Source organism: Entelurus aequoreus, linkage group LG21 (genome assembly GCF_033978785.1).
Source record: "Entelurus aequoreus isolate RoL-2023_Sb linkage group LG21, RoL_Eaeq_v1.1, whole genome shotgun sequence".
Classification (NCBI taxonomy): Eukaryota; Metazoa; Chordata; class Actinopteri; order Syngnathiformes; family Syngnathidae; genus Entelurus; species Entelurus aequoreus.
The window spans coordinates 37,646,876-37,671,314 of NC_084751.1; the positions used below are offsets into that span (position 1 = coordinate 37,646,876).

Below are 24,439 nucleotides of genomic sequence, written 5' to 3' on the forward strand. Positions count from 1 at the left end.
AGATCCGTAACATCATCGCTTACGTGCAGTGATTTCTCCGGATTCTCTGAACCTTTTGATGATATTACGGACCGTAGATGGTGGAATCCCTAAATTCCTTGCAATAGCTCATTGAGAAATGTTGTTCTTAAACTGTTCGACAATTTTCTCACGAATTTGTTCACAAAGTGGTGACCCTCACCCTATCCTTGTTTGTGAATGACTGAGCATTTCATGGAAGCTGCTTTTATACCCAATCGCGGCACCCACCTGTTCCCAATTAGCCTGTTCACCTGTGGGATGTTCCAAATAAGTGTTTGATGAGCATTCCTCAAATTTCTGTCTTTTTTGCCACTTGTGCCAGCTTTTTTGAAACATGTTGCAGGCATCAAATTCCAAATGAGCTAATATTTGCACAAAAATAACCAAGTTTTCCAGTTCAAACGTTAAATATCTTGTCTTTGCAGTCTATTCAATTGAATATAGGTTGAAAAGATTTGCAAATCATTGTATTCTGTTTTTATTTACCATTTACACCACGTGCCAACTTCACTGGCTTTGCGGTTCGTACTAAAATAACACATAGGCCAGAATACAGCTATCAGAGCTACTAAACCATCCTATGAAATAGCATATACTGTAGCTATTGACACTATATGAAAACATTTGCGTCATGTCATATTCAATAATATGTTTTTTTTTGGTTTTCACCCACATATATATTTTATAAGCTAAACCACAGCTGGAGACAGTTAAATATTTAAAAAAAGACACTTGTGCAGTTGTACTTTAAGTGTCCGTGTGTCACACAGGCTGTGACCCAGAACTTTTTGAGCATATACTTCAGCTGCGTGAACGACGATTGGACCTGGAAGAACTAATGGCAGACGAGAAGAAGTGTGCTGACCAACTGGAGAAAGAGTGTGACTCCTTGGTGAAGAAGGTTAGAAGATGTTCAAATAACTCACTAGTACTACTACTACTACCGTACCTTTCGGAGTATAAGTCGCACCGGAGTATAAGTCGCACCTGCCTAAAATGCATAATAAAAAAGGAAAAAAACATATATAAGTCGCACTGGAGTACAAGTCGCATGTTTTGGGGAAATTTATTTGATAAAACCCAACACCAAAACTGCGACTTATAGTCCGAAAAATACGGTACTACTACTACTACTACTACAACAATGAGCAAGGCAAGGCAAGTTTATATAGAGCACAATTCATACGCCAGGCATTTAAAAGTACAAATGCATAAAATTACAAGAAGGCAAATACCGTATTTTTCGGACTATAAGGCGCACTTAAAATCCTTTCGTTTTCTCAAAAATCGACTTTGCGCCTTATAACCCGGTGCGCCTAATGTGCGGAATAATTCTGGGTAAGCTTACCGACCTCGAAGCAATTTTATTTGGCACATGGTGTAATGACAAGTGTGACCGGTAGATGGCAGCCACACATAAGAGATACGTGTAGACTGCAATATGACGGCAGTAAACAACAGCAACACTTTAAATGTTCCATTGAAAATAAAGAACATTACACACGGCACTCAAAAATCTGTCAAAATGTTTAGTAAGACTTTGAAGCCGCACCGCTTGATGGATTGTCGGTGCATTACGGCTACCGTAGTCAGAGATACCAGTATTATTATGGTGTGTGTATCAGGACCACAAAATGGCACCCATTAGCAGACATTATCTGGCGTTTTGTTTCACAATATTATGCAAAACCAACTTTTTGTTGTGTACAGAGAAGGGAAGGAGGCGACAACCAAGGCAGAACTGCGGTTCACAAGGTTTAATTTAAACCTTTGATGATTACGTGGTGTGTGTATGCTACCCTAAGTGAATGGGTGTTGGCTATGTGTATAATTAATAGTGTAAATGTTACCAGGGGTTGTTGTCTGTGAGTGTTGGATGTATCCTTCGTCGAATCAAGGGGCGGAGCAAGGCGAAGAGGCAGTCCGTAAACAGGCAAGGGGTCGAGAGGGCAGGAGCGAGGCAGCGTAGTCCGTGTCCGAGCAGGGGGTTGAGGATCGAGGAAGGTGGTCAGGAATCCGGATGGATGTCGAGAGGCAAAACACGGTCGCGGATGACAGGGAAGTCATGGGATGATGAGCGACGTTCTGGTAAAGGTTCCTCAGGTCCGCTGGTCTTTATGCCGCTCCCTCTCATCAGGTCCAAGTGCGCTGATTAGTGATCGTCTGCAGGCTCGTTGCCGCGTGGGCGTGCTGCGCTCAGCGGAGGTGCTCCAGCTGCTGAGGAAACGTGGGTTCGACTCCGCGCCGTGACACTTTTCTTACCTTCTGGTACATGCTGATGTGTATTTGAGATCTGTATAAGTCCTGAAAATTCAATACTCTCGAAGAGGCAGTCCGTAAACAGGCAAGGGGTCGAGAGGGCAGGAGCGAGGCAGCGTAGTCCGTGTCCGAGCAGGGGGTTGAGGATCGAGGAAGGTGGTCAGGAATCCGGATGGATGTCGAGAGGCAAAACACGGTCGCGGATGACAGGGAACTCATGGGATGATGAGCGACGTTCTGGTAAAGGTTTCTCAGGTCCGCTGGTCTTTATGCCGCTCCCTCTCATCAGGTCCAGGTGCGCTGATTAGTGATCGTCTGCAGGCTCGTTGCCGCGTGGGCGTGCTGCGCTCAGCGGAGGTGCTCCAGCTGCTGAGGAAACGTAGGTTCGACTCCGCGCCGTGACACTTTTCTTACCTTCTGGTACATGCTGATGTGTATTTGAGATCTGTATAAGTCCTGAAAATTCAATACTCTCGAAGAGGCAGTCCGTAAACAGGCAAGGGGTCGAGAGGGCAGGAGCGAGGCAGCGTAGTCCGTGTCCGAGCAGGGGGTGGAGGATCGAGGAAGGCGGTCAGGAATCCGGATGGATGTCGAGAGGCAAAACACGGTCACGGATGACAGGGAAGTCATGGGATGATGAGCGACGTTCTGGCAAAGGTTCCTCGGGTTCGCTGGTCTTTATGACGCTCCCTCTCATCAGGTACAGGTGCGCTGATTAGTGATCGTTTGCAGGCACGTTGCTGCGTGGGCGTGCTGCGCTCAGCGGAGGTGCCGGCAGCTCCAGCTGCTGAGGAAACGTGGGTTCGACTCCGCGCCGTGACACTTTTCTTACCTTCCGGTACCTGCTGATGTGTATTTGAGATCTGTATAAGTCCTGAAAATTCAATACTCTCGAATAGTTTATGGAAGTTTTTCCTTAGGACAGGGGTCACCAACCTTTTTGAAACCAAGAGCTACTTCTTGGGTACTGATTAAGGCGAAGGGCTACCAGTTTGATACACACTTAAATAAATTGCCAGAAATAGCCATTTTGCTCAATTTACCTTTAACTCTATGTTATTATTAATAATTAATGATATTTATCTTTGTGGAAACACTGATCATCGTAATGATTCCTCACAATAAAAATATATAGAAACAGATAAATATCAATATGCAACACTTTATTTTTATATTTTCTCTTAGTGCACATTTTTCAAATTGAACATTTTCAAATGATCACTTCTAAGACAGTCTTGTGAAATCAAAATATCCCATTTTAACTAGCTAGCCACTAACATTTTTTAACAAATCATGAATTACTTTGCACCATGTTTGTACAAATAATAACTCATGTAAAATACAAAAGTCAACTCTCAAATTTTTTAATAAATCATGTCACACTTTGAACTGGACACCAAATCTGTTATCCGTTTTTTTGTCAGTTAGTGAAGACCAAGTCTTTAAAATATTTTCTTGGATTTTCAAATTCTATTTGAGTTTTGTCTCTTTTAGAGTTAAAAATGTCGAGCAAAGCGAGACCAGCTTGCTAGTAAATAAATAAAATTTAAAAAAATAGAGGCAGCTCACTGGTAAGTGCTGCTATTTGAGCTATTTTTAGAACAGGCCAGCGGGCTACTCATCTGGTCCTTACGAGCTACCTGGTGCCCGCGGGCCTGTTCTAAAAATAGCTCAAATAGCAGCACTCACCAGTGAGCTGCCTCTATTTTTTAAATTTTATTTATTTACTAGCAAGCTGGTCTCGCTTTGCTCTACATTTTTAACTCTAAAAGAGACAAAACTCAAATAGAATTTGAGTGACCCCTGCCTTAGGATTTCAAATTGTTCATTTCATACGTCCACTGCATCCACGTGCATAATCAGCTATTTGACCCTCAACCAGTACCTCAAGTAGCTGTTTTGTGATGTCAGAGACAGTAGCACCCGGATGGCTACAAGTAACTATTTTGTTTCTTAGACATGGCGCTGAATTCATGCAGAAGAGTGTATTTGACTTTGGCACTTGGCACAGTTTTTCTGTCCATCTGCCGCTTTGTGCTGAATTCATGGATTAGAACCTTGCCGAAGGTTTTGGAGGAGGAAGATGGGTGAGAGGCGGGGCTTGAGGCTTCATAAGAGTTTCAAAAATAGACATTTCTTTGGGACTCTCAATTACACTTGAAGCCTTTGTAACTTTACTTCCCTCCATTTGGAGCTTACCGTTTTGAGTTTTGAACTTGCAGATGAAATCGGTGAAGATCAGTCGTAAGGCAGCAGAGGACGACTTGGAGCAACTCAACAGGGAAAAACAGCAGAAAATGAACCAACTGGATGTTGTGGTTCCTCTCCGGCTGCACCAGGTACACCACAATATTCAATGAAGACCAATAAAGAATTGACCGAAGTCTTTAATTTGAGCTGTTTTTTTTCTCTCTGTCTTGACAACCAGATTGAGTTTAAGATCGATGTCCCGGTTCCTTCGGATCTCGGCCCGGTGCCTTTGGATCTGGGTTTGGCATTGGTGCTCACCAGAACGGAGCTGAAACGTCTGCAGGAGCGAGTGAATGAGCTGGGGGTGGAGAAGAGTCAACAGATGGAGGTGTATCGTCAGGCACGTCAGCAGCACATCAGGCTGATCAAAGAACGCAAGGACATGAACTCTGACATCCAGTGTAAGCCCAACAAGTAAACACCAGGAAGACCCTGGTTCTCTTTGGCAGAAACAAGAACCTGTTGTTTAATCTGTTGATGTTTTTTGTAGCGCTGGAAAAGCTGTGTCACCAGTTGATGATGACAAGGTTTGGGAGAGAGGTGGATATGGAGGTTCTGCAGACGCTGTGCGTGAACAAATCAGTTGGAGAGATGAAGCAGGAAAAGATCTATCAAGAGGCGGCAAACGCCAAAGACATTGCAGAATGGGATGTAAGTCTTTCCCCCATACTTGCCAACCTTGAGACCCCTGAATTCGGGAGATTTGGGGGGGGCGGGGTTGAAGTGGCTGGGTTTGGTGGGCGGGGGTGTATATTGTAGCCCGGAAGAGTTAGGGCTACAAGGGATTCTGGGTATTTGTTCTGTTGTGTTTATGTTGTGTTACGGTGCGGATGTTCTCCCGAAATGTGTTTGTCATTCTTGTTTGGTGTGGGTTCACAGTGTGGCGCATATTTGTAACAGTGTGAAAGTTGTTGATACGGTCACCCTCAGTGTGACCTGTATGGTTGTTGATCAAGTATGCCTTGCAGTCACTTATGTGTCTGCAGAAGCCGCATCCGACATGTGACTCGGCGTAAAAGCGTACGCTAAAGGCAGTGCCATCACGGGACGCACTCAATATTGTTGTCCGGGAGAAATTCGGGAGAATGGTTGCCCCGGGAGATTTTCGGGAGGGGCACTGAAATTCGGGAGTCTCCCGGAAAAATCGTGAGGGTTGGCATGTATGCTTTCCCCCTTGCCATGATGTGTTCTTTACCGTGTTCTACTCTTCCACTGACATACTTTTTTTTCTGTGTGTGCCAATTAGGTGAAAGTGGAAAAGGCCCGTGAGGTCCTAGTGGGGACGACAAGGAGCAACACAGACCGCCTCGGTTATTTGAACAGCCTCTATGAGCAGAAGAAAGAGCTGCAACAGAAACTTTACACAAGACAGAAGAAAATTGTAATCATTTTTAATTGTACCGTATTTTCCGGACCATAGGGCGCACTGCCGATGAGCGGGTCTAGTCAGATCTATTTTCATACAAAAGGAGCACCGGATTATAGGGCGCATTAAAGGGGTCATATTATTTTTATTTTTTTCTAAATTGAAAACTGTTCCTTGTGGTCTACATAACATGTGATGGTGGTTCTTTGGTCAAAATGTTGCATGGATTATGTTTTACAGATCATCTTCAAGCCGCTTTCCGACAGTCGCTTCAGGATGCGCCGTTTTGTTGGCGGTCTTATTTACGTGGCTCACCTTCAACAGCGTCTTTTCTCCGTCATCTTTGTTGTAGCGGTGTAGCGTGCAAGGACGGGAGTGGAAGAAGTGTCAAAAGATGGAGCTAACTGTTTTAATGACATTAAGACTTTACTTAAATCAACAATGGAGCAGCATCTCCTCATCCGTTGCTCACTAGTGCAACAACAACGCCGGAAATGTGTCCCATGAAACACCATCTGACCGGAACTCTCTAATAACTAAAGTTCCTTGGGTGAATAATGTAAACTCACTACACCGGTATGTTTTAGCGCTTTCATGTCGAGTTTACTGACAGATATAAGTAAGAACTTTACACTACTTTATATTAGAAATGGCAACAGCGGAGGATGATTGTCCCATAACAAGAAGATAGAGAAAAATGACTAATTACTATTGACGCTGGTGGGCTCCGAGGTTTTCAGCAACCCCCCCCCAATATATATATATATATATATATATATATATATATATATATATATATATATATATATATATATATATATATATATATATATATATATATATATATATATAAATATTTATGTGTGTGAGTGCACGTGTGCTTGTCCCTGGATTACATTCTGACAACAAAATTGCATTTGTGTCCAAATATTAGGGTTTTTTTCTTCAGCAATATTTATTTATACAAGTGAATAATAACCTGTGATTAATCATGATTAAGCACAATTCAAGAGCGTGATTAATCTGATTTTTTAAGAAAATAATTATATATACACACATACATGTATATATATATATATACAGTGGGGCAAAAAAGTATTTAGTCAGCCACCCATTGATTGTCAATGGGTGGCTGACTAAATACTTTTTTGCCCCACTGTATATATATATATATATATATATATATATATATATATATATATATATATATATATATACATACATGTGTATATATATATATATATATATATATATATATATATACACACACACACATATATATATATATATATATATATATATATATATATATATATATATATATATATATATATATATATATATATACACACATATATATGTATATATATACACACATATATATGTATATATATATACATATATGTATGTATATATATATATATATATATATATATATATATATATATATATATATACACACACACACATATATATATATATACATTATATATATATATATATACATTATATATACATATTCATATATATAGATCTATATTCATATACACATGTATATATATATGCATGTACATTACATATATATATATTCATATGTACATTACATATATATATATTCATATATATATATATATATATTCATATATATATATATTCATATATATATATATATATATATATATATATATATATATATATATATATATATATATATATATATATATATATATATATATATATATATATATATATATGTGAAAAGACCCTAATATTCAGACACAATTGCAATTTTGCTGTCAGAATGTCATCCAGGAACACACACACACACATATATATATATATATATATATATATATATATATATATATATATATATATATATATATATATATATATATATATATATATGTATATGTATATATATATATATATATATATATATGTATATATATATATATACACACACATATATACAGTAAATGCAGTATCTTAGTAGTTTCGTTAGCACAGTAATTTTTTTCAAAAGGTCTAATGAAAACGTTACCCATGAACAATGTAAATCCAATGAATCCATTCTAGACGCCCAAAAATATTAACTTAAAACACATTTTATAGAGAACAATTCTAGTTTTACATGCAGAAAACATATATAAATGATGAATTGAATAGTAAACTCGAGATTTAACATCACGTTTACCTAGACTTCACCACTTCACAAGTTCTTTCTTGAATACATAGGTGTTTCTCACCTTCTTTATCGAAGTCTTGGCACTCTCGCAACTTTCTTTGGCCCCCTGGTATATCATTTTGCAGTCAGACTTAATCATAAAAACACTGATTTGTGCGGACGGTTTGTCACACGCGAGTGTTACGATAATCCAGACGCTGTGCGAAAACGGGAGCAAACTTTTTCAGCAAAAAAAAAAACGAATTATAGGAAATGTGGCGTGCAGGCGAAACTGTAATGTGAGGAATTATTTGAAGTTGTATGTGATTGTGATCCAAACAGCTGATGTTTGTATTTGTGCTCTCAGGGCAAGCATCTCCAGGACTGCAACAGGAAAGCGGACAACGGTCAGCTGTGGAGTCTCCAGGAACTTGTGACCAAACAAGCCGAGCAAATCGACATGCTCACCAAACAGATCACCTTCTATGGACCCAAAGGAGGTCACATGCTGCCCGCCTGCCACGTTCACCTGCCTCCACTCCCTCCTCGCAACACCCCCACTGTCCAGAAAATCAACAGGAAACGGGGACAAGTCCAAACCGGAAAGAAGAACGAGGAGCCAACTGGAAGGCAGAATAATTATTAAAAAATAAGGACTAGAAATCTTTGGGCACCGCATGATTCGATTCGATTCTTGGGGGCAACGATTCTGTCAGGTTCAAACACTGATGACATCTATTGAACAGGACAAGAAGCAAAGAATCAAACAGAGACAGAATTCAATTTGGCTCAGTGAGGAGAAACGTCTTGACACTGTACCCTTGCACAGTGTCTCACCACGCTCCGCCAAAAGATTGCACGCCTCCTTCTTTTATTTGGACCTTCCCTGACCACATGGCAACAGCTGCTTCCAAAGGGACGGGGGTCGTAAACAGCCATCGCCTTTGATTACAAAGGAGTTCAAAAGAAAAGGTTGGTTCAAAAAAGAGGTCGTGAAAGAGTTCACAAAAGAGGTTCGTAAAAGAGTTCATAAAAGAGGTTCGTAAAAGAGTTAAAAAAAGCGGTGCCTGGAGGGGAGTCTGGTCCTGCTTCCTCTTCGCTTTTGTAGTTCTTGGGTCAGACAATATCTTTCTGTTGATTGCAATACATGAAAGAAACAGAAACCCCTTCATGTTGCTTCCCTCCCCTACACAGTGGAGTTTTACAAGCCTTCTTCATGGTAGGTTCAAAGACAGCTTTTGGTCTTCTCGCCGGGAACTCATTTCAACACAAGGTTTTTGTGATAACTTAGATAAAATTATTATTTTATTTGGACTTTCCCTGACCACATGGCAACAGCTGCTTCCAAAGGGACGGGGGTCGTAAACAGCCATCACCTTTGATTACAAAACAGTTAAAAAGAAAAGGTCGGTTCAAAAAAAGAGGTCGTAAAAGAGTTCAAAAAAGAGGTTCGTAAAAGAGTTCATAAAAGAGGTTCGTAAAAGTGTTCAAAAAAGCGGTGCCTGGAGGGGAGTCTGGTCCTGCTTCCTCTTCGCTTTTGTAGTTCTTAGGTCAGATACCTTTCTGTTGATTACAATACATGAAAGAAACAGAAACCCCTTCATGTTGCTTTCCCCCCTACACAGTGGAGTTTTACAAGCCTTCTTCATGGTAGGTTCAAAGACAGCTTTTGGTCTTCTCGCCGGGAACTCATTTCAACACAAAGTTTTTGTGATAACTTAGATAAAATTATTATTTTATTTGGACTTTCCCTGACCACATGGCAACAGCTGCTTCCAAAGGTACGGGGGTCGGAAACAGCCATCACCTTTGATTACAAAACAGTTCAAAAGAAAAGGCCGGTTCAAAAAAAGAGGTCGTAAAAGAGTTCATAAAAGAGGTTCGTAAAAGAGTTCAAAAAAGCGGTGCCTGGAGGGGAGTCTGGTCCTGCTTCCTCTTCGCTTTTGTAGTTCTTGGGTCAGACAATATCTTTCTGTTGATTACAATACATGAAAGAAACAGAAACCCCTTCATGTTGCTACCCTCCCCTACACAGTGGAGTTTTACAAGCCTTCTTCTTGGTAGGTTCAAAGACAGCTTTTGGTCTTCTCGCCGGGAACTCATTTCAACACAAAGTTTTTGTGATAACTTAGATAAAATTATAATTTTATTTGGACCTTCCCTGACCACATGGCAACAGCTGCTTCCAAAGGTACGGGGGTCGTAAACAGCCATCGCCTTTGATTACAAAACAGTTCAAAAGTAAAGGTCGGTTCAAAAAAAGAGGTTCGTAAAAGAGTTCAAAAAAGTGGTGCCTGGAGGGGAGTCTGGTCCTGCTTCCTTTTCGCTTTTTGTAGTTCTTTGACCAGACAATATCTTTCTGTTGATTACAATACATGAAAGAAACAGAAACCCCTTCATGTTGCTTCCCTCCCCTACACAGTGGAGTTTTACAAGCCTTCTTCTTGGTAGGTTTAAAGACAGCTTTTGGTCTTCTCGTCGGGAACTCATTTCAACACAAGGTTTTTGTGATAACTTAGATAAAATTATTCTTTTATTTGGACCTTCTCTGACCACATGGCAACAGCTGCTTCCAAAGGGACGGGGGTCGTAAACAGCCATCGCCTTTCATTACAAAACAGTTCAAAAGAAAAGGTCGGTTCAAAAAAGAGGTACGTAAAAGAGTTAAAAAAAGAGGTCGTAAAAGAGTTCAAAAAAGAGGTTCGTAAAAGAGTTCAAAAAAGCGGTGCCTGGAGGGGAGTCTGGTCCTGCTTCCTCTTCGCTTTTGTAGTTCTTTGGTCAGACAATATCTTTCTGTTGATTACAATACATGAAAGAAACAGAAACCCCTTCATGTTGCTTCCACCCCTACACAGTGGAGTTTTACAAGCCTTCTTCTCGGTATGTTCAAAGACAGCTTTTGGTCTTCTCGCCGGGAACTCATTTCAACACAACATTTTTGTGATAACTTAGATAAAATTATTATAACAGATTCGATTCTTGAATCAAAAAAATTCTCCAAACCATACTTTTTGTTAACATTGGGTGCCAGTTGTATAATTAACTACATTCCTCCATAAAATAGATAAAGCTGTGATCATGCCAGCGAGAGAGCAGGTTAGTCTTTGATAAGTGGCAGTGTTAGTTTGTGATTCATCTCATTTAATGAAATGAAACAATCGCTATGTAGAAATTAGAAGTCGCAATTATTTCTCCCAGTTCCATTGGCAGCAAAACCAGAGCATATACTATACTACCACCACCATGCTTGACTGTAGGCCTGGTGTTCCTGGGATTAAAGGCCTCACCTTTTCTCCTCCAAACATATTGCTGGGTATTGTGGCCAAACAGCTCAATTTTGGTTTCATCTGACCACAGAACTTTCCTCCAGAAGGTCTTACCTTAGTCCATGTGATGTCAGATGAAACTTTGTATGTAAACTTTTGACCACGGCTGTTAGTGCAATATTTACATATTTTGGTCATTTTAGGCATACTACATCGCATTAATTTCAAGACTATTGAATAAGGAGAATGAGTTGCAAGTTTTAGAAACCTTTTACACCCAAGGGCCCCTATATTGAAAGATAGGTGGGCAATTTTGATGTTCTTACACGTTTTATTTTGTAAAAATGCTAAAATATATGTTCCAACAAAAATGTGTTGCATTATTACTAGAGATGTCCGATAATATCGGACAAAATAAATGCGTTAAAATGTAATATCGGAAATTATCGGTATCGGTTTTTTTATTATCAGTATCGTTTTTTTTTGTTTTTTTTTAATTAAATCCACATAAAAAACACAAGATACACTTACAATTAGTGCACCAACCCACCCCATAAAAAGGGTTGTTTCTTTCTGTTATTAATATTCTGGTTCCTACATTATATATCAATATATATCAATACAGTCTGCAAGGGATACAGTCCGTAAGCACACATGATTGTGCGTGCTGCTGGTCCACTAATAATACTAACCTTTAACAGTTAATTTTACAAATTTTCATTAATTACTAGTTTCTATGTAACTGTTTTTATATTGTTTTACTTTCTTTTTTATTCAAGAAAATGTTTTTAATTTATTTATCTTATTTTATTTTATTCATTTTTTTAAAAAGTACCTTATCTTCACCATACCTGGTTGTCCAAATTAGGCATAATAATGTGTTAATTCCACGACTGTATAAATCGGTTGATATCGGTATCGGTAATTAAAGAGTTGGACAATATCGGCATATCGGATATCGGCAAAAAGCCATTATCGGACATCCCTAATTATTACCTATTAATAGTTCAGCCTTTTTGCTCTATTTTTTACTCTTTTTAAAAAAAAAAAAGTATTTCCACCCATGAGATAAGAAAACGACCCGAGAGGGACAAGCGGTAGAAAATGGATGGATGGATGGACCTTGAAATAAACCATAATGCACAAAAGTAGGTAAATATTCATGAAAAAATACCTGCACGCTGCAAATGGACCCCAGGATAACAGGATGACTAATCCTTTGACACCCAAGGGCCCCTATATTGAAAAATAGGTGGGCAATTTTGATGTTCTTATATATTTTATTTTGTAAAAATGCTAAAATATATTTACAGACAACGCTTTGTTGCATTATTACCTATTATTATTTCAGCCTTTTGGCTCTATTTTTTACTCTTTTTTTTTTTTTAAATGTTATTTTCACCCATGGGATACGAAAACGACCCGAGGGACAAGCGGTAGAAAATGGATGGATGAATGGACCTTCAAATAAACCATAATGCACAAAAGTAGGTAAATATTCATGAAAAAAATACCTGCACGCTGCAAATGGACCCCATAATAACAGTGTGACTAAACCTTTGACACCCAAGGGCCCTTATATTGAAAAATAGATGGGCAATTTTGATGTTCTTATATATTTTATTTTGTAAAAATGCTAAAATATATGTACAAACAAAGCTTTGTTGCATTATTACGTATAAATATTTCAGCCTTTTTGCGCTATTTTTTACTCTTATTTTAATTCTATTTCCACCCATGGGATAAGAATACGACCCGAGAGGGACAAGCGGTAGAAATGGATGGATGGATGGACCCTGAAATAAACCCTAATGCACAAAAGTAGCTAAATATTCTTGAAAAATATACCTGCAAGCTGCAAATGGACCCCATGCTAAACAGGATAACAGTGTGACTAAACCTTTGACACCCGAGGGCCCCTATATTGAAAAATAGGTGGCCAATTTTGATGTTCTTACATAATTTATTTTGTAAAAATGCTAAAATATATGTACCGACAAAGCTTTGTTGCATTATTACCTATTAATAGTTCAGCCTTTTTGCTCTATTTTTACCTTTTTTTTTTCTTTTTAAAAAAAAATTGTATTTCCACCCATGGGATAAGAAAAAGACCCGAGAGGGACAAGCGGTAGAAAATGGAAGGATGGATGGACCCTGAAATAAACCATAATGCACAAAAGTAGGTAAATATTCATGAAAAATATACCTGCACGCTGCAAATGGACCCCAGGATAACAGGATGACTAAACCTTTGACACCCTATATTGTGAAGTTAATTATATTTATATAGCGCTTATCTCTAGTGACTCAAAGCGCTTTACATAGTGAAAACCCAATATCCAAGTTATATTTAAACCAGTGTGAGTGGCACTGGGAGCAGGTGGGTAAAGTGTCTTGCTCAAGGACACAACGGCAGTGACAAGGATGGCGGAAGCGGGGATCGAACCTGGAACCCTCAAGTTGCTGGCACGGCCACTCTACCAACGGAGCTATACAGCCCCATATATATTGAAAAATAGGTGGGTGATTTTGATGTTCTTATATATTTTATTTTGTAAAAATGCTCAAATATATGTACAGACAAAGCTTTCTTGCATTATTACGTATAAATATTTCTGCCTTTTTGCTCTATTTTTAAATTTTTTTTAAATTGTATTTCCACAAATGTGCCACATGGGATAAGAAAACAAAGACCTCAAAAAGACAAAAAATATAAATATGAATGTGCAGATATTGTATTAAACAGCTATTAAGAAAGTAAACATAATCCAAAAAATGCGTCCTTCCTGTGAATAATGCTGCCAAAACAATGCCTCGACCCCAGGAGGAGGAGACCCCCATCAAGGTGCGCTCAGCTCCTGCGTCAGTCTCTCCTTCTCCCGCTGGAGCTCCACGATGCTCTGCTTGTTCTGCTCCAGGCGGTCCTCCAGCCACTGCAGCAGCGGCCCGCTCACCGCCGACATCTGGCTGCACAGGTTCTTGGTGAACACCGAGCCGTTGTGGATCTTCGTCACCGGGTCCAAGTGGGCCAGGCTGTGGATCTTGCGGTACGTGTCCTGCTCCTCTTGGCAGAGGATCCGCGGCAGCTCCACCGCCGACTCCAGGCAGACTTTCCCGATGGCCTCCCGCGGGACGACGTGGATGGGGATCTCCACACGCTCGTACTCGGCGCCCTTCTGGGCTTGGACGGACTGGAAGCAGGTGTAGAGAACTCGGCCCGTCTTGGTGTTCTTGTCCTCGATGAAGCAGGAGAAGATGAGCCCCACGAAGCCCTGGTCCAGCATCTGGTACATGGCCTGGGTCCGGACGTCGACGTGCGAGGGCCACACGGTGATGTGCGGGTGGGAGTGATACCAGCCCACCACCCGCATGGGTCTGCCGGTCATGTCCGCCAGACGCTCGGCCTCCGTCGAGGCGGCGGACAGCTGCTCCGGGGAGATCTCCACCCGGTCTTTCCGCTTGTCCGAGCGGCGGAGGATGATGACGGAGTGGATGTGGACGATCCTGCTGGTTTCTACCTCGCCGATGCATAAACCCATCACTTCTTCCTTCTCGGTGCTCAACGCGTGGTTCATGCACACCAGGAAGGCGTCGGACTCCAGGTGGACCGCACTCACCGCCATTTTGTTTTGTTTTCAAATGAGAATAAAGACAAACCCGCCGGAAGAAGAAGCGAGATAACGCGCCACTTCCGTGTTTTGCTGTGCTCCAGTAAAAACAGTTCGATCTGAGGCAACGAACGGTTTGTCAAAAAAGTTCCTTCTTCTCTTTTCTTTTGCTTCTTCTTCTTCTTCTTCTTTAGTTTAATGGCAGCTAAAGGTGCATACATCAGAGTATGTTTTGGTCATTAAATGTTATTTTCATGAATGGTAATTGAAATGGTTTATTTTCATTTCATTTCAAAATAAAAACAATTTCAGTGTAAAATGCATCAACTAGATCTAAGAACAGGTTGTGCAGATGTCCCCATTCTCTATAAAAGAAATCAAATTGAGTATTTTTATAAAGGACTGTAACATGTAAATGTTTGTCAACATTATTGTGCTCCAGGAAAAAAACGTTCTACATAAATGTCGATTTATGAAAGTAAGGCCTACCTTTTCTAATTGGCTTAATGGTTTACAATTATCAATCAAATCTTGGAGGATGATTAAGAGTACAAAAGCCCTTAAATTGATATCTTTGTTAAAAACATTTATGGATTTAGGTAGCCCTTTTTTTTCATATTTATTATTATTTATTAAGATTTAATACTCTATCTGTATTTGATTTTGTTTTCTTTACTTGATGTTGAAAGTGCCTTGACTTTTGTATGTCTGTTGTTCAATAAAAACATTCTAAAAATAAATAAATAATTAGCCCTGCGATGATGTGGCGACTTGTCCAGGGTGTACCCTGCCTTCCGCCCGAATGTAGCTGAGATAGGCTCCAGCGCCCCCTGCGACCTCAAAGGTAATAAGCGGTAGGAAATGGATGGATGGATGGAAATAAATAAATATATAAAATAAATCTTTAGTTTAATGGCAGCTAAGTTGGTTTATTTGAATTTCATTTCGAAATTTAAAAAAAATCAGTGTAAAACGCATCAACTATATCTAAGAACAGTTTTGTTTTCATTTGATATTCTACATAACAAAAATGAAAATCATTAGTCCGCACAAACGAAAACAAAACCGGAAGTTGCTATTAAAGTGCACGGAGTTTTAGGGACAAAACAGAGAAAAACAGTGTTATGTTGTATCTTGCGACATAGAGAAAAGATTACCATGAATTAATAGTGTGTAATTCAACACATCACTGTTTTTTGTTAGTTTTTTTTCCCAAACAGCCTAGTCTGCAGTCTTGTCTTTAAATATCAACTTCCGGTTCCGGTGTCAGACAATGAAGAAAAAAAACTCAGTTTGTAAAATGAACTGTTTTTTTGTTTGTTTTTTACCTAGTTATTGCTCTTCGTCACCAAAGCAAGTATTGGTGTTTTTTTCTTGTTTTTTTTTTAATTTAAAATGAAATTCTAATAAATTTGTCTTTTTTTTTTTCTTTCCAATTTCCATATTGAAAAGGAAATTCAATGACCAAAACATGCGCTGACCGACCTGCTTTATCTATATATAGCCCAAAAGACAAAAGAAACATAACTATGACATTAATACATTTATGACTGATGACAATAGATTGTATTTGATTCAAACAAGCCCCGTGTTACTATTTTGTTACTTTATTTATTAGTACTTAATTTTTGTAAATGTCACGCTAGATTTTTCGTTATCCTACGAGGTCTTGTTTTTTTTAAAATGTTGGTATGTAAATTACTCATTGTGAAATTTGTCAAAGATATTGGATAGCACAGTCTATTGGTATGTTTGAGTTTTATTGTATGTTGTATGGTTTAATTGAAAAAAATAATATCAGCTACAAAATAATTAAAAAATAAATGTTTTGAAATGTAAAAAATATTTTAAAAAATAAATGGTAGGAATGTGTTAGTTTCTGAGCAACTAGTATATACGATTTGTACCTATAATTCCAGGTTGCTACGTTGCTTTAATACTGCCATTTACTGTATTGGATTATGTATAGATAACCTACTTTCGATCAGCCATAAAAATCAAACAACAAAATTGCACATTTTTGGTATATTTGATCATATCAAGAATACCAAATGGGAAATATATGATACAATGAAAAACAAATGCAATCTAAATGAATTCATTTAAATGTATGTTTCCAATATTAATCCTAAATTATATAGTGTAAATTTAGACTGTTCTACTCCTAGTGTTGTTTTCTTTTTCACGAGCACAAATACCTTCCTTACCTTTTCATTTCTGTCCACTTTAGTGGGTTTATGGATCATGTTCACCACAAGATGTCATGCTTGTGTCTTTTTAAAGGGGAACTTGACTTTTTTGGAATTTTGCCTGTCATTCACATTCATTATAAAAGACGGATGTATTTTTTTGATGCATTCTAACTCGTAAATAAAAGTCTGCTTACAATGTGAGGTCCTCTATTCGACCAATAAAACCCCCAAAATAACCTTCCAAAAACTGCCAACAATAATCCATCTACATTTCATGACTTGAATATTAACCAAGTATTAGTGATATTATTATAAGCGTTAATGCAGACAAACTATTTATAGTATTTATACTGCCTATGATGACATCACCGGCTGGTGAGCTGCTTCCTGTTTTAGAAAGACTTTGAAGCCGCACCGCCTGATGGATTGTCGGCCCATTACGGCTATCGTAGTCAGAGATATAAGTATTATTATGGTGTGTGTGTGTGTGTGTGTGTGTGTAAGGACCGCAAAATGGCACCCATTAGCAGACATTTTATTGAAGCTAACTTAGCTACGGGACCTCGTCAGAGCTATGATAAAAACATTATCTCTCCACCTACGCCAGCCCTCATCTGCTCAACACCCGTGCTCACCTACGTTCCAGCGATCGACGGAGCGACGAAGGACTTCACCCGATCATCGATGCGGTCGGCGGCTAGCGTCGGATAGCGCGTCTGCTATACTCAAAGTCCTCCTGGTTGTGTTGCTGCAGCCAGCCGCTAATACACCGATCCCACCTACAGCTTTCTTCTTTGCAGTCTCCATTGTTCATTAAACAAATTGCAAAAGATTCACCAACACAGATGTCCAGAATACTGTGGAATTTTGCGATGAAAACAGAGCTGTTTGTATTGTGATACAATGTGTCCGAATACTTCCGCTTCAACCATTGACGTCACGTGCAAACGTCATCATACATAGACGTTTTCAACCGGAAGTTTCGCGGGAAATTTAAAATTGCACTTTATAAGTTAACCCGGCCGTATTGGCATGTGTTGCAATGTTAAGATTTCATCATTGATATATAAACTATCAGACTGCGTGGTCGGTAGTAGTGGCTTTCAGTAGGCCTTTAAGTAAAGTCTGAATGTCATTAAAACAGTTAGCGCCATCTTTTGACACTTCTTCCACTCCCGTCCTTGCACGCTACGCCGCTACAACAAAGATGACGGGGAGAAGACACTGTTGAAGGTCAGCGCATCATGAAGCGACTGTCAGAAAGCGGCTTGAAGATGATCTGTAAAACATAATCCATTGTTAGAATAATTATGTGTAAGTTATCACACAACTCTTATGCTTAAAGGCCTACTGAAAGCCACTACTACCGACCACGCAGTCTGATGGTTTATATATCAATGATGAAATCTTAACATTGCAACACATGCCCATACGGCCGGGTTAACTTATAAAGTGCAATTCTAAATTTCCCGCCACACTTCCTGTTAAAAACGTTTTATTATGCTGACGTATGCGTGTGACGTCACGAGGACAAGGGAAGTATTCGGAGCCCGGAGAATCCTATACAACAAGCTCTGTTTTCATTTCATAATTCCACAGTATTCTGGACATCTGTGTTGGTGAATCTTTTGCAATTTGTTTAATGAACAATGGAGGCTGCAAAGAAGAACGTTGTAGGTGGGATCGATCGGTGTATTAGCGGCTGGCTGTAGCAACACAACAAGGACTTAGCAGACGCCTAGCCGATGCTAGCCGCCAAACCCACGGATGAAGTCCTGCGTCGCGCCGTCGATCGCTGGAACGCAGGTGAGCACGGGTGTTGATGGGCAGATGAGGGCTGGCTGGCGTAGGTGGAGCGCTAATGTTTTTATCATAGCTCTGTGAGGTCCGGTTGCTAAGTTGCTAAATTAGCCTTAGCGTCGTTAGCAACAGCATTGTTAAGCTTTACCAGGCTGAGAATTATTAACCGTGTAGTTACATGTCCATGGTTGTATAGTATTGTTGATCTTCTGTCTATCCTTCCAGTCAGGGATTTATTTATTTTGTTTCTATCTGCATTTGAGAACGATGCTATCACGTTAGCTCAGTAGCTAAGTGCGTCACCGATGTATTGTCGTGGAGATAAAAGTCACTTTGAATGTCCATTTCGCGTGCTCGACTCTCATTTTCAAGAGGATATAGTATCTGAGGTGGTTTAAAATACAAATCCGTGATCCACAATAGAAAAAGGAGAGAGTGTGGAATCCAATGAGCCAGCTTGTACCTAAGTTACGGTCAGAGCGAAAAAAGATACGTCCTGCACTGCCTCTAGTCCTTCACTCTAACAATCTTCATCCACGAATCTTTCATCCTCATCACTTTGTCGCTCCAAATCTCTCTCGCTCCATTGTAAACAAAGGAAAATTGTGAGGAATATTACCTCCTGTGACATCACGCTACTTCCGGTACAGGCAAGGCTTTTTTTTTATCAGCGAGCAAAAGTTGCGAACTTTATCGTCGATTTTCTCTACTAAATCCTTTCAGCAAAAATATGGCAATATCGCGAAATGATCAAGTATGACACATAGAATGGATCTGCTATTCCCGTTTAAATTTTAAAAAATCATTTTAGTAGGCCTTTAAAGGCCGTTGCTATAGTTATTATCAATTGTGCTGAAGTTTTACTTTTCTATCTGGGCAAAGGGACATGGTCTTGTATCAGTGTCTGTGTCCAGAACATCGAGTGCCGTGACGCAGACAGAGCAGAGACAGGGCGATATCACGAGTGTCAGCACATTTGCATTTCATTAATAGTCATATATTGTGTCTAACTGGGGCTGCTGAGATTACCCCCCCCCCCAACCTCCCTCCCCCTTCCTTCAGCGGCAGCCTCAGTGATGTAACCAGGGACCTCCCAAATAAATAGAGGAGCACGTGGGCAGGATTTTAGAGCGTAGGTTGGTTCTGTAACTAGAGTACAGCCCCAAAACGTCTCTCCTCATTGAGCCAAATTGAACTCTGTCTCTGCATGATTCCTTGCTTCTTGTCTGTTTAATAGATGCCATCAGTGTTTGAACCTGACATCCATGCAACATTTTGACCAAAGAACCACCATTATATGTGTGGAAGACTTGCTCCTCCAGGTCCTTCAGACCACCAAGCATGGACATGACAGCTTTTTTCATGGTTGCGAACAATGCTTTATGTTTCAATAAAGGGCTCTTTTCAGCCATCAAGTTGTGTCAGTCTTTGCTCTCGCTCGTGCTCGTGCTCGTTCTCCACCATCAACCCCCTTCTCTGTTCCAGCTGCTGCCTTTAACAGAGCAACAGGTGATTAGATAAACGCGTTCAGGTGGGCCATCTACGCACCTGTCGCTGATCTCGAAGCCGGTCCTGGCACACCCTGCTTAGCTGCAGGTCTGCAGGCCACGCCACCCCCACAACATGTTATGTAGACCACAAGGAAGTGTTTTACTTTTAGAAAAAAATCATAATATGACCCCTTTAATGCGCCTTATAATCTGGTGTGCCTTTTGTATGAAAATAGACCTGAATAGACCCGCTCATCGGCGGTGCGCCTTATAATCCGGTGCGCCCTATGGTCCAGAAAATACGGTAAAACCCAGGGATAAATGTGAACTTGAACTAAACTGTTTGTCTGTTTATAGGAAATAAGCTTAAAATATAGTTGAGATAAAGAATAACACAAATATGTGCAAAAAATATACATAGCATTTCTGAAGGATGTCAATGATTATATTCCATGGTAAAGTGTCATTTTAAACAGATGTGGAGGTTAGTTTAAAGCTCACCTTTTAAATTGTATTTATTAAATGTGCAATCAGATCAATGTCACAAAAAACATGCATTTTACGGTTAATGTTAGCATGCATTTATACACTACATTGCCAAAAGTGTTTGGCCACCCATCCAAATGATGTGAATCAGGTGCCCTAATCACTAGGCCCGGTGTATAAAATCAAGCACTTAGGCATGGAGACTGTTTCTACAAACATTTGTGAAAGAATGAGGCCGCTCTCAGTGATTTCCAGCGTGGAACTTCCAGCTTGTTTTTCCTCGGGGTGATGGACGGCTGGCAGCGCTTCATAGCAGCAGTCGACCTCCAGGGTCCCAACTCCCCGCCCCTTTTGTTGCGAGTTGTCGTGATTAAATGTAACGTGTTTATGTGTGCATTGCATGGAGGTTTTTCCCCACTCCAGACTAGGCCCCCTTAGGAGCCCAGTCTAGATTGTATTTTTTTTCTCATCTTCTTCCCCAGCGTTTTACCTTTTTCTTATCTTTGGCGACCCATCAGCGTTCCTGTTCTGTCTAATCTTGAACGGGTTTGTGCTGAAAACATAGTTTTGTTGTACTTGTGCCATGACAATAAAGTCCTATCCTATCCTAACTGTCATAGGATGCCACCTGTGCAACAAATCCAGTCGTGAAATTTCCTCGCTCCTAAATATTCCAAAGTCAACTTTATTATAAGAAAAGTGAAGAGTTTGGGAACAACAGCAACTCAGCCACCAAGTGGTAGGCCACGTAAACTGACAGAGAGGGGTCGGCGGATCCTGAAGCGCATAGTGCAAAGACTTTCTGCACAGTCAGTTGCTACAGAGCTCCAAACTTCATGTGACCTTCCTACGCAGAGAGCTTCATGGAATGGGTATCCATGGCCGTGCAGCTGTGTCTAAGCCATACATTGTGAACGCTACATTTCGGTCTGCATTGTGCCGAGTGTGACATTTGGTGGAGGAGGAATTATGGTGTGGGGTTGTTTTTCAGGAGACTACGAGTCTTGTTCACGAGTGAGGGAAGAGTGGATCGTGAGCTCGACAGGTGGATCGGTGCGGCGTCTTCAGTAATGCGGACTCTGTATCGATCCGTTTGTGGTGAAGAAGGAGCTGAGCCGGAAGGCAAAGCTCTCAATTTACCGGTCGATCTACAGTTCCCATCCTCACCTATGGTCATGAGCTTTGGGTTATGACCGAAAGGACAAGATCACGGGTACAAGCGGCCGAAATGAGTTTCCTCCGCCGGGTGGTGGGTCTCTCCCTTAGAGATAGGGTGAGAAGCTCTGTCATCCGGGAGGAGCTCAAAGTTCCTCCACATCAGATGAGGTGGTTCGGGCATCTGGTCAGGATGCTACCCGAACGCTTCCCTGGGGAGGTGTTTAGGGCACGTCCGACCGGCAGGAGGCTACGGGGAAGACCCAGGACACTTTGGAAAGACCATGTGTTAGAATAATCATGTATACCTGTATATATTATCACACAACTTTAGTATGCTTAAAGTCCGTTGCTATAGTTATTAGCTATTGTGCTCAAGCTGTATTTTTCCTATCTATGCAAGGACAAAACTTCTTTTCTGAGGGGTGGCCTCAGCCGCAGATGTTATCTTTGTTTTAGCCCGCTAACAGCCAAGGACTTCAAGGACATCAGCGAAGATAAGACGACAGCACGCAGACGAAGCAGAGACAAGGCGAAATCACAAGGCCCCCAGCACATTCTGTCACGTATTGTGCGTACTGGACCTGCTTTGCATGATGTATGTGACCACTCCTTTTAGAGGCGGCCTCAGTGATGTTGACTGTGGAACTCCTGAATAAATAGAGGGACGCGGGAGCTGTACCTTAGAGCGTAGGGCGAGACTGTGACTAAGTGTGCAGCTCCATGCGTTCTCCTCATGAGCTAAATTGAACTCTGTCTCTGCATGATTCCTTGCTTTTTGTCTGATTAATAGATGTCATCAGTGTTTGAACCTAACACTATGTCTCCCGGCTGGCCTGGGAACGCCTCGGGATCCCTCGGGAGGAGCTGGGCAAAGTGGCTGGGGAGAGGGAAGTCTGGGCTTCTCTGCTTAGGCTGCTGCCCCCTCGACCCGACCTCAGATAAGCGGGAGAAAATGGATGGATGGATGGATGGGCTTGGCCCCTTAGTTCCAGTGGAAGGAACTTCGAATGCTCCAGGATACCAAAACATTTTGGACAATTCCATGGGATGGCACTTCCAGTTCATAAGTGAGTAAAGGCAATATAGTGTACATTTTATTTCCTGTGGACACAAATGGCCCATATACAGTACACCACCCGACTACTGGTAATACAACCCCCTTCCAGTACAATCCCTTGGAGCGATCCAGTGTGTGAATGACATAATCAATGACAGCATCATTGAGAAACTGGACGGCTTCACAGAAAGCCTCGTCGGTGTCTTACAATGCCATTTACACTACAGTATACACCACAAACCACTTATATAAAGAGCAAAAGTCTTATATAATATAGCACCTATAACCCTACATCCATGAAAAAGGCCACACTATTTTCCCACACATGCTATTTCTGTTGACTGATTCTTAGTAAATAGTTTCATGGAATTTTAGTGTGTGAATGTGAGTGTGAATGGCTGTCTGTCTTTCTGTGTTGGCCCTGTGACGAGGTGGCGACTTGTCCATGTAAAACTGTAATGGTTCCCCATAAAAATGTCTTTTGTGTTCATATTTGGAACGGGTCAATTAGATTTGCATCATTTCTTATGGAAAAAAATGCTTTGTTTTTTTGTACGACTCGGTTTTTAAAGGGGACAAAGGAATTTAGGGATTTCACCATCTACGATCTGTAATATCATGAAAAGGTTCAGAGAATCTGGAGAAATCACTGCACGTAAGCGATGATATTACGGACCTACGATCCCTCAGATCAAAAAGCGACATCAGTGTGTAAAGGATATCACCACATGGGCTCAAGAACACTTCAGAAAACCACTGTCAGTAACTACAGTTTGTCGCTACATCTGTAAGTGCACGTTAAAACTCTACTATGCAAAACCAAAGCCATTTATCAACAACACCCAGAAACGTCGCCGGCTTTGCTGGCGCCGAGCTCATCTAAGATGGACTGATGCAAAATGGAAAAGTGTTCTGTGGTCTGACGAGTCCACGTTTCAAATTGTTTTTGGAAACTCTGGACGTCGTGTCCTCCGGACCAAAGAGGAAAAGAACCATCCGGACTGTTAAAGGCGCAAAGTTCAAAAGCCAGCATCTGTGATGGTATGGGGGTGTATTAGTGCCGAAAGCATGGGTAACTTACACATCTGTGAAAGCACCATTAATGCTGAAAGGTACATACAGGTTTTGGAGCAACATATGTTGCCATCCAAGCAACATATTTTTCATGGACGCCCCTGCTTATTTCAGCAAGACAATGCCAAGCCACACTCTGCACGTGATACAACAGCGTGGCTTCGTAGTAAAAGAGTGTGGGTACTAGACTGGCCTGCCTATAGTCCAAACCTGTCTCCCATCGAAAATGTGAGGCGCATTATGAA

The 24,439-nt window shown here is 40.6% G+C and overlaps 2 protein-coding genes across 2 annotated transcripts in view; one reads left to right on the plus strand and one right to left on the minus strand.

The window, feature by feature from the left end:
* The window catches only part of LOC133638729 (cilia- and flagella-associated protein 44-like), a 65,837-nt gene extending 55,689 nt beyond the window's left edge, over positions 1 to 10,148 (plus strand). Inside the window, 7 exon segments of the mRNA XM_062031621.1 lie at positions 792 to 922; positions 4,503 to 4,619; positions 4,709 to 4,931; positions 5,021 to 5,181; positions 5,777 to 5,911; positions 8,431 to 9,076; positions 9,943 to 10,148. Of these exon segments, the coding sequence (XP_061887605.1) occupies positions 792 to 922; positions 4,503 to 4,619; positions 4,709 to 4,931; positions 5,021 to 5,181; positions 5,777 to 5,911; positions 8,431 to 8,709 (1,046 nt within the window). The 3' untranslated portion in view covers positions 8,710 to 9,076; positions 9,943 to 10,148.
* Positions 10,149 to 13,791: 3,643 nt separating this feature from the next.
* brcc3 (BRCA1/BRCA2-containing complex, subunit 3) lies at positions 13,792 to 15,084 on the minus strand. Its single transcript, XM_062032076.1, has one exon. It carries the CDS (start codon positions 14,950 to 14,952, stop codon positions 14,170 to 14,172), a length of 783 nt encoding a protein of 260 aa, XP_061888060.1. The 5' UTR covers positions 14,953 to 15,084; the 3' UTR covers positions 13,792 to 14,169.
* Between the last annotated feature and the right edge of the window lie 9,355 nt (positions 15,085 to 24,439).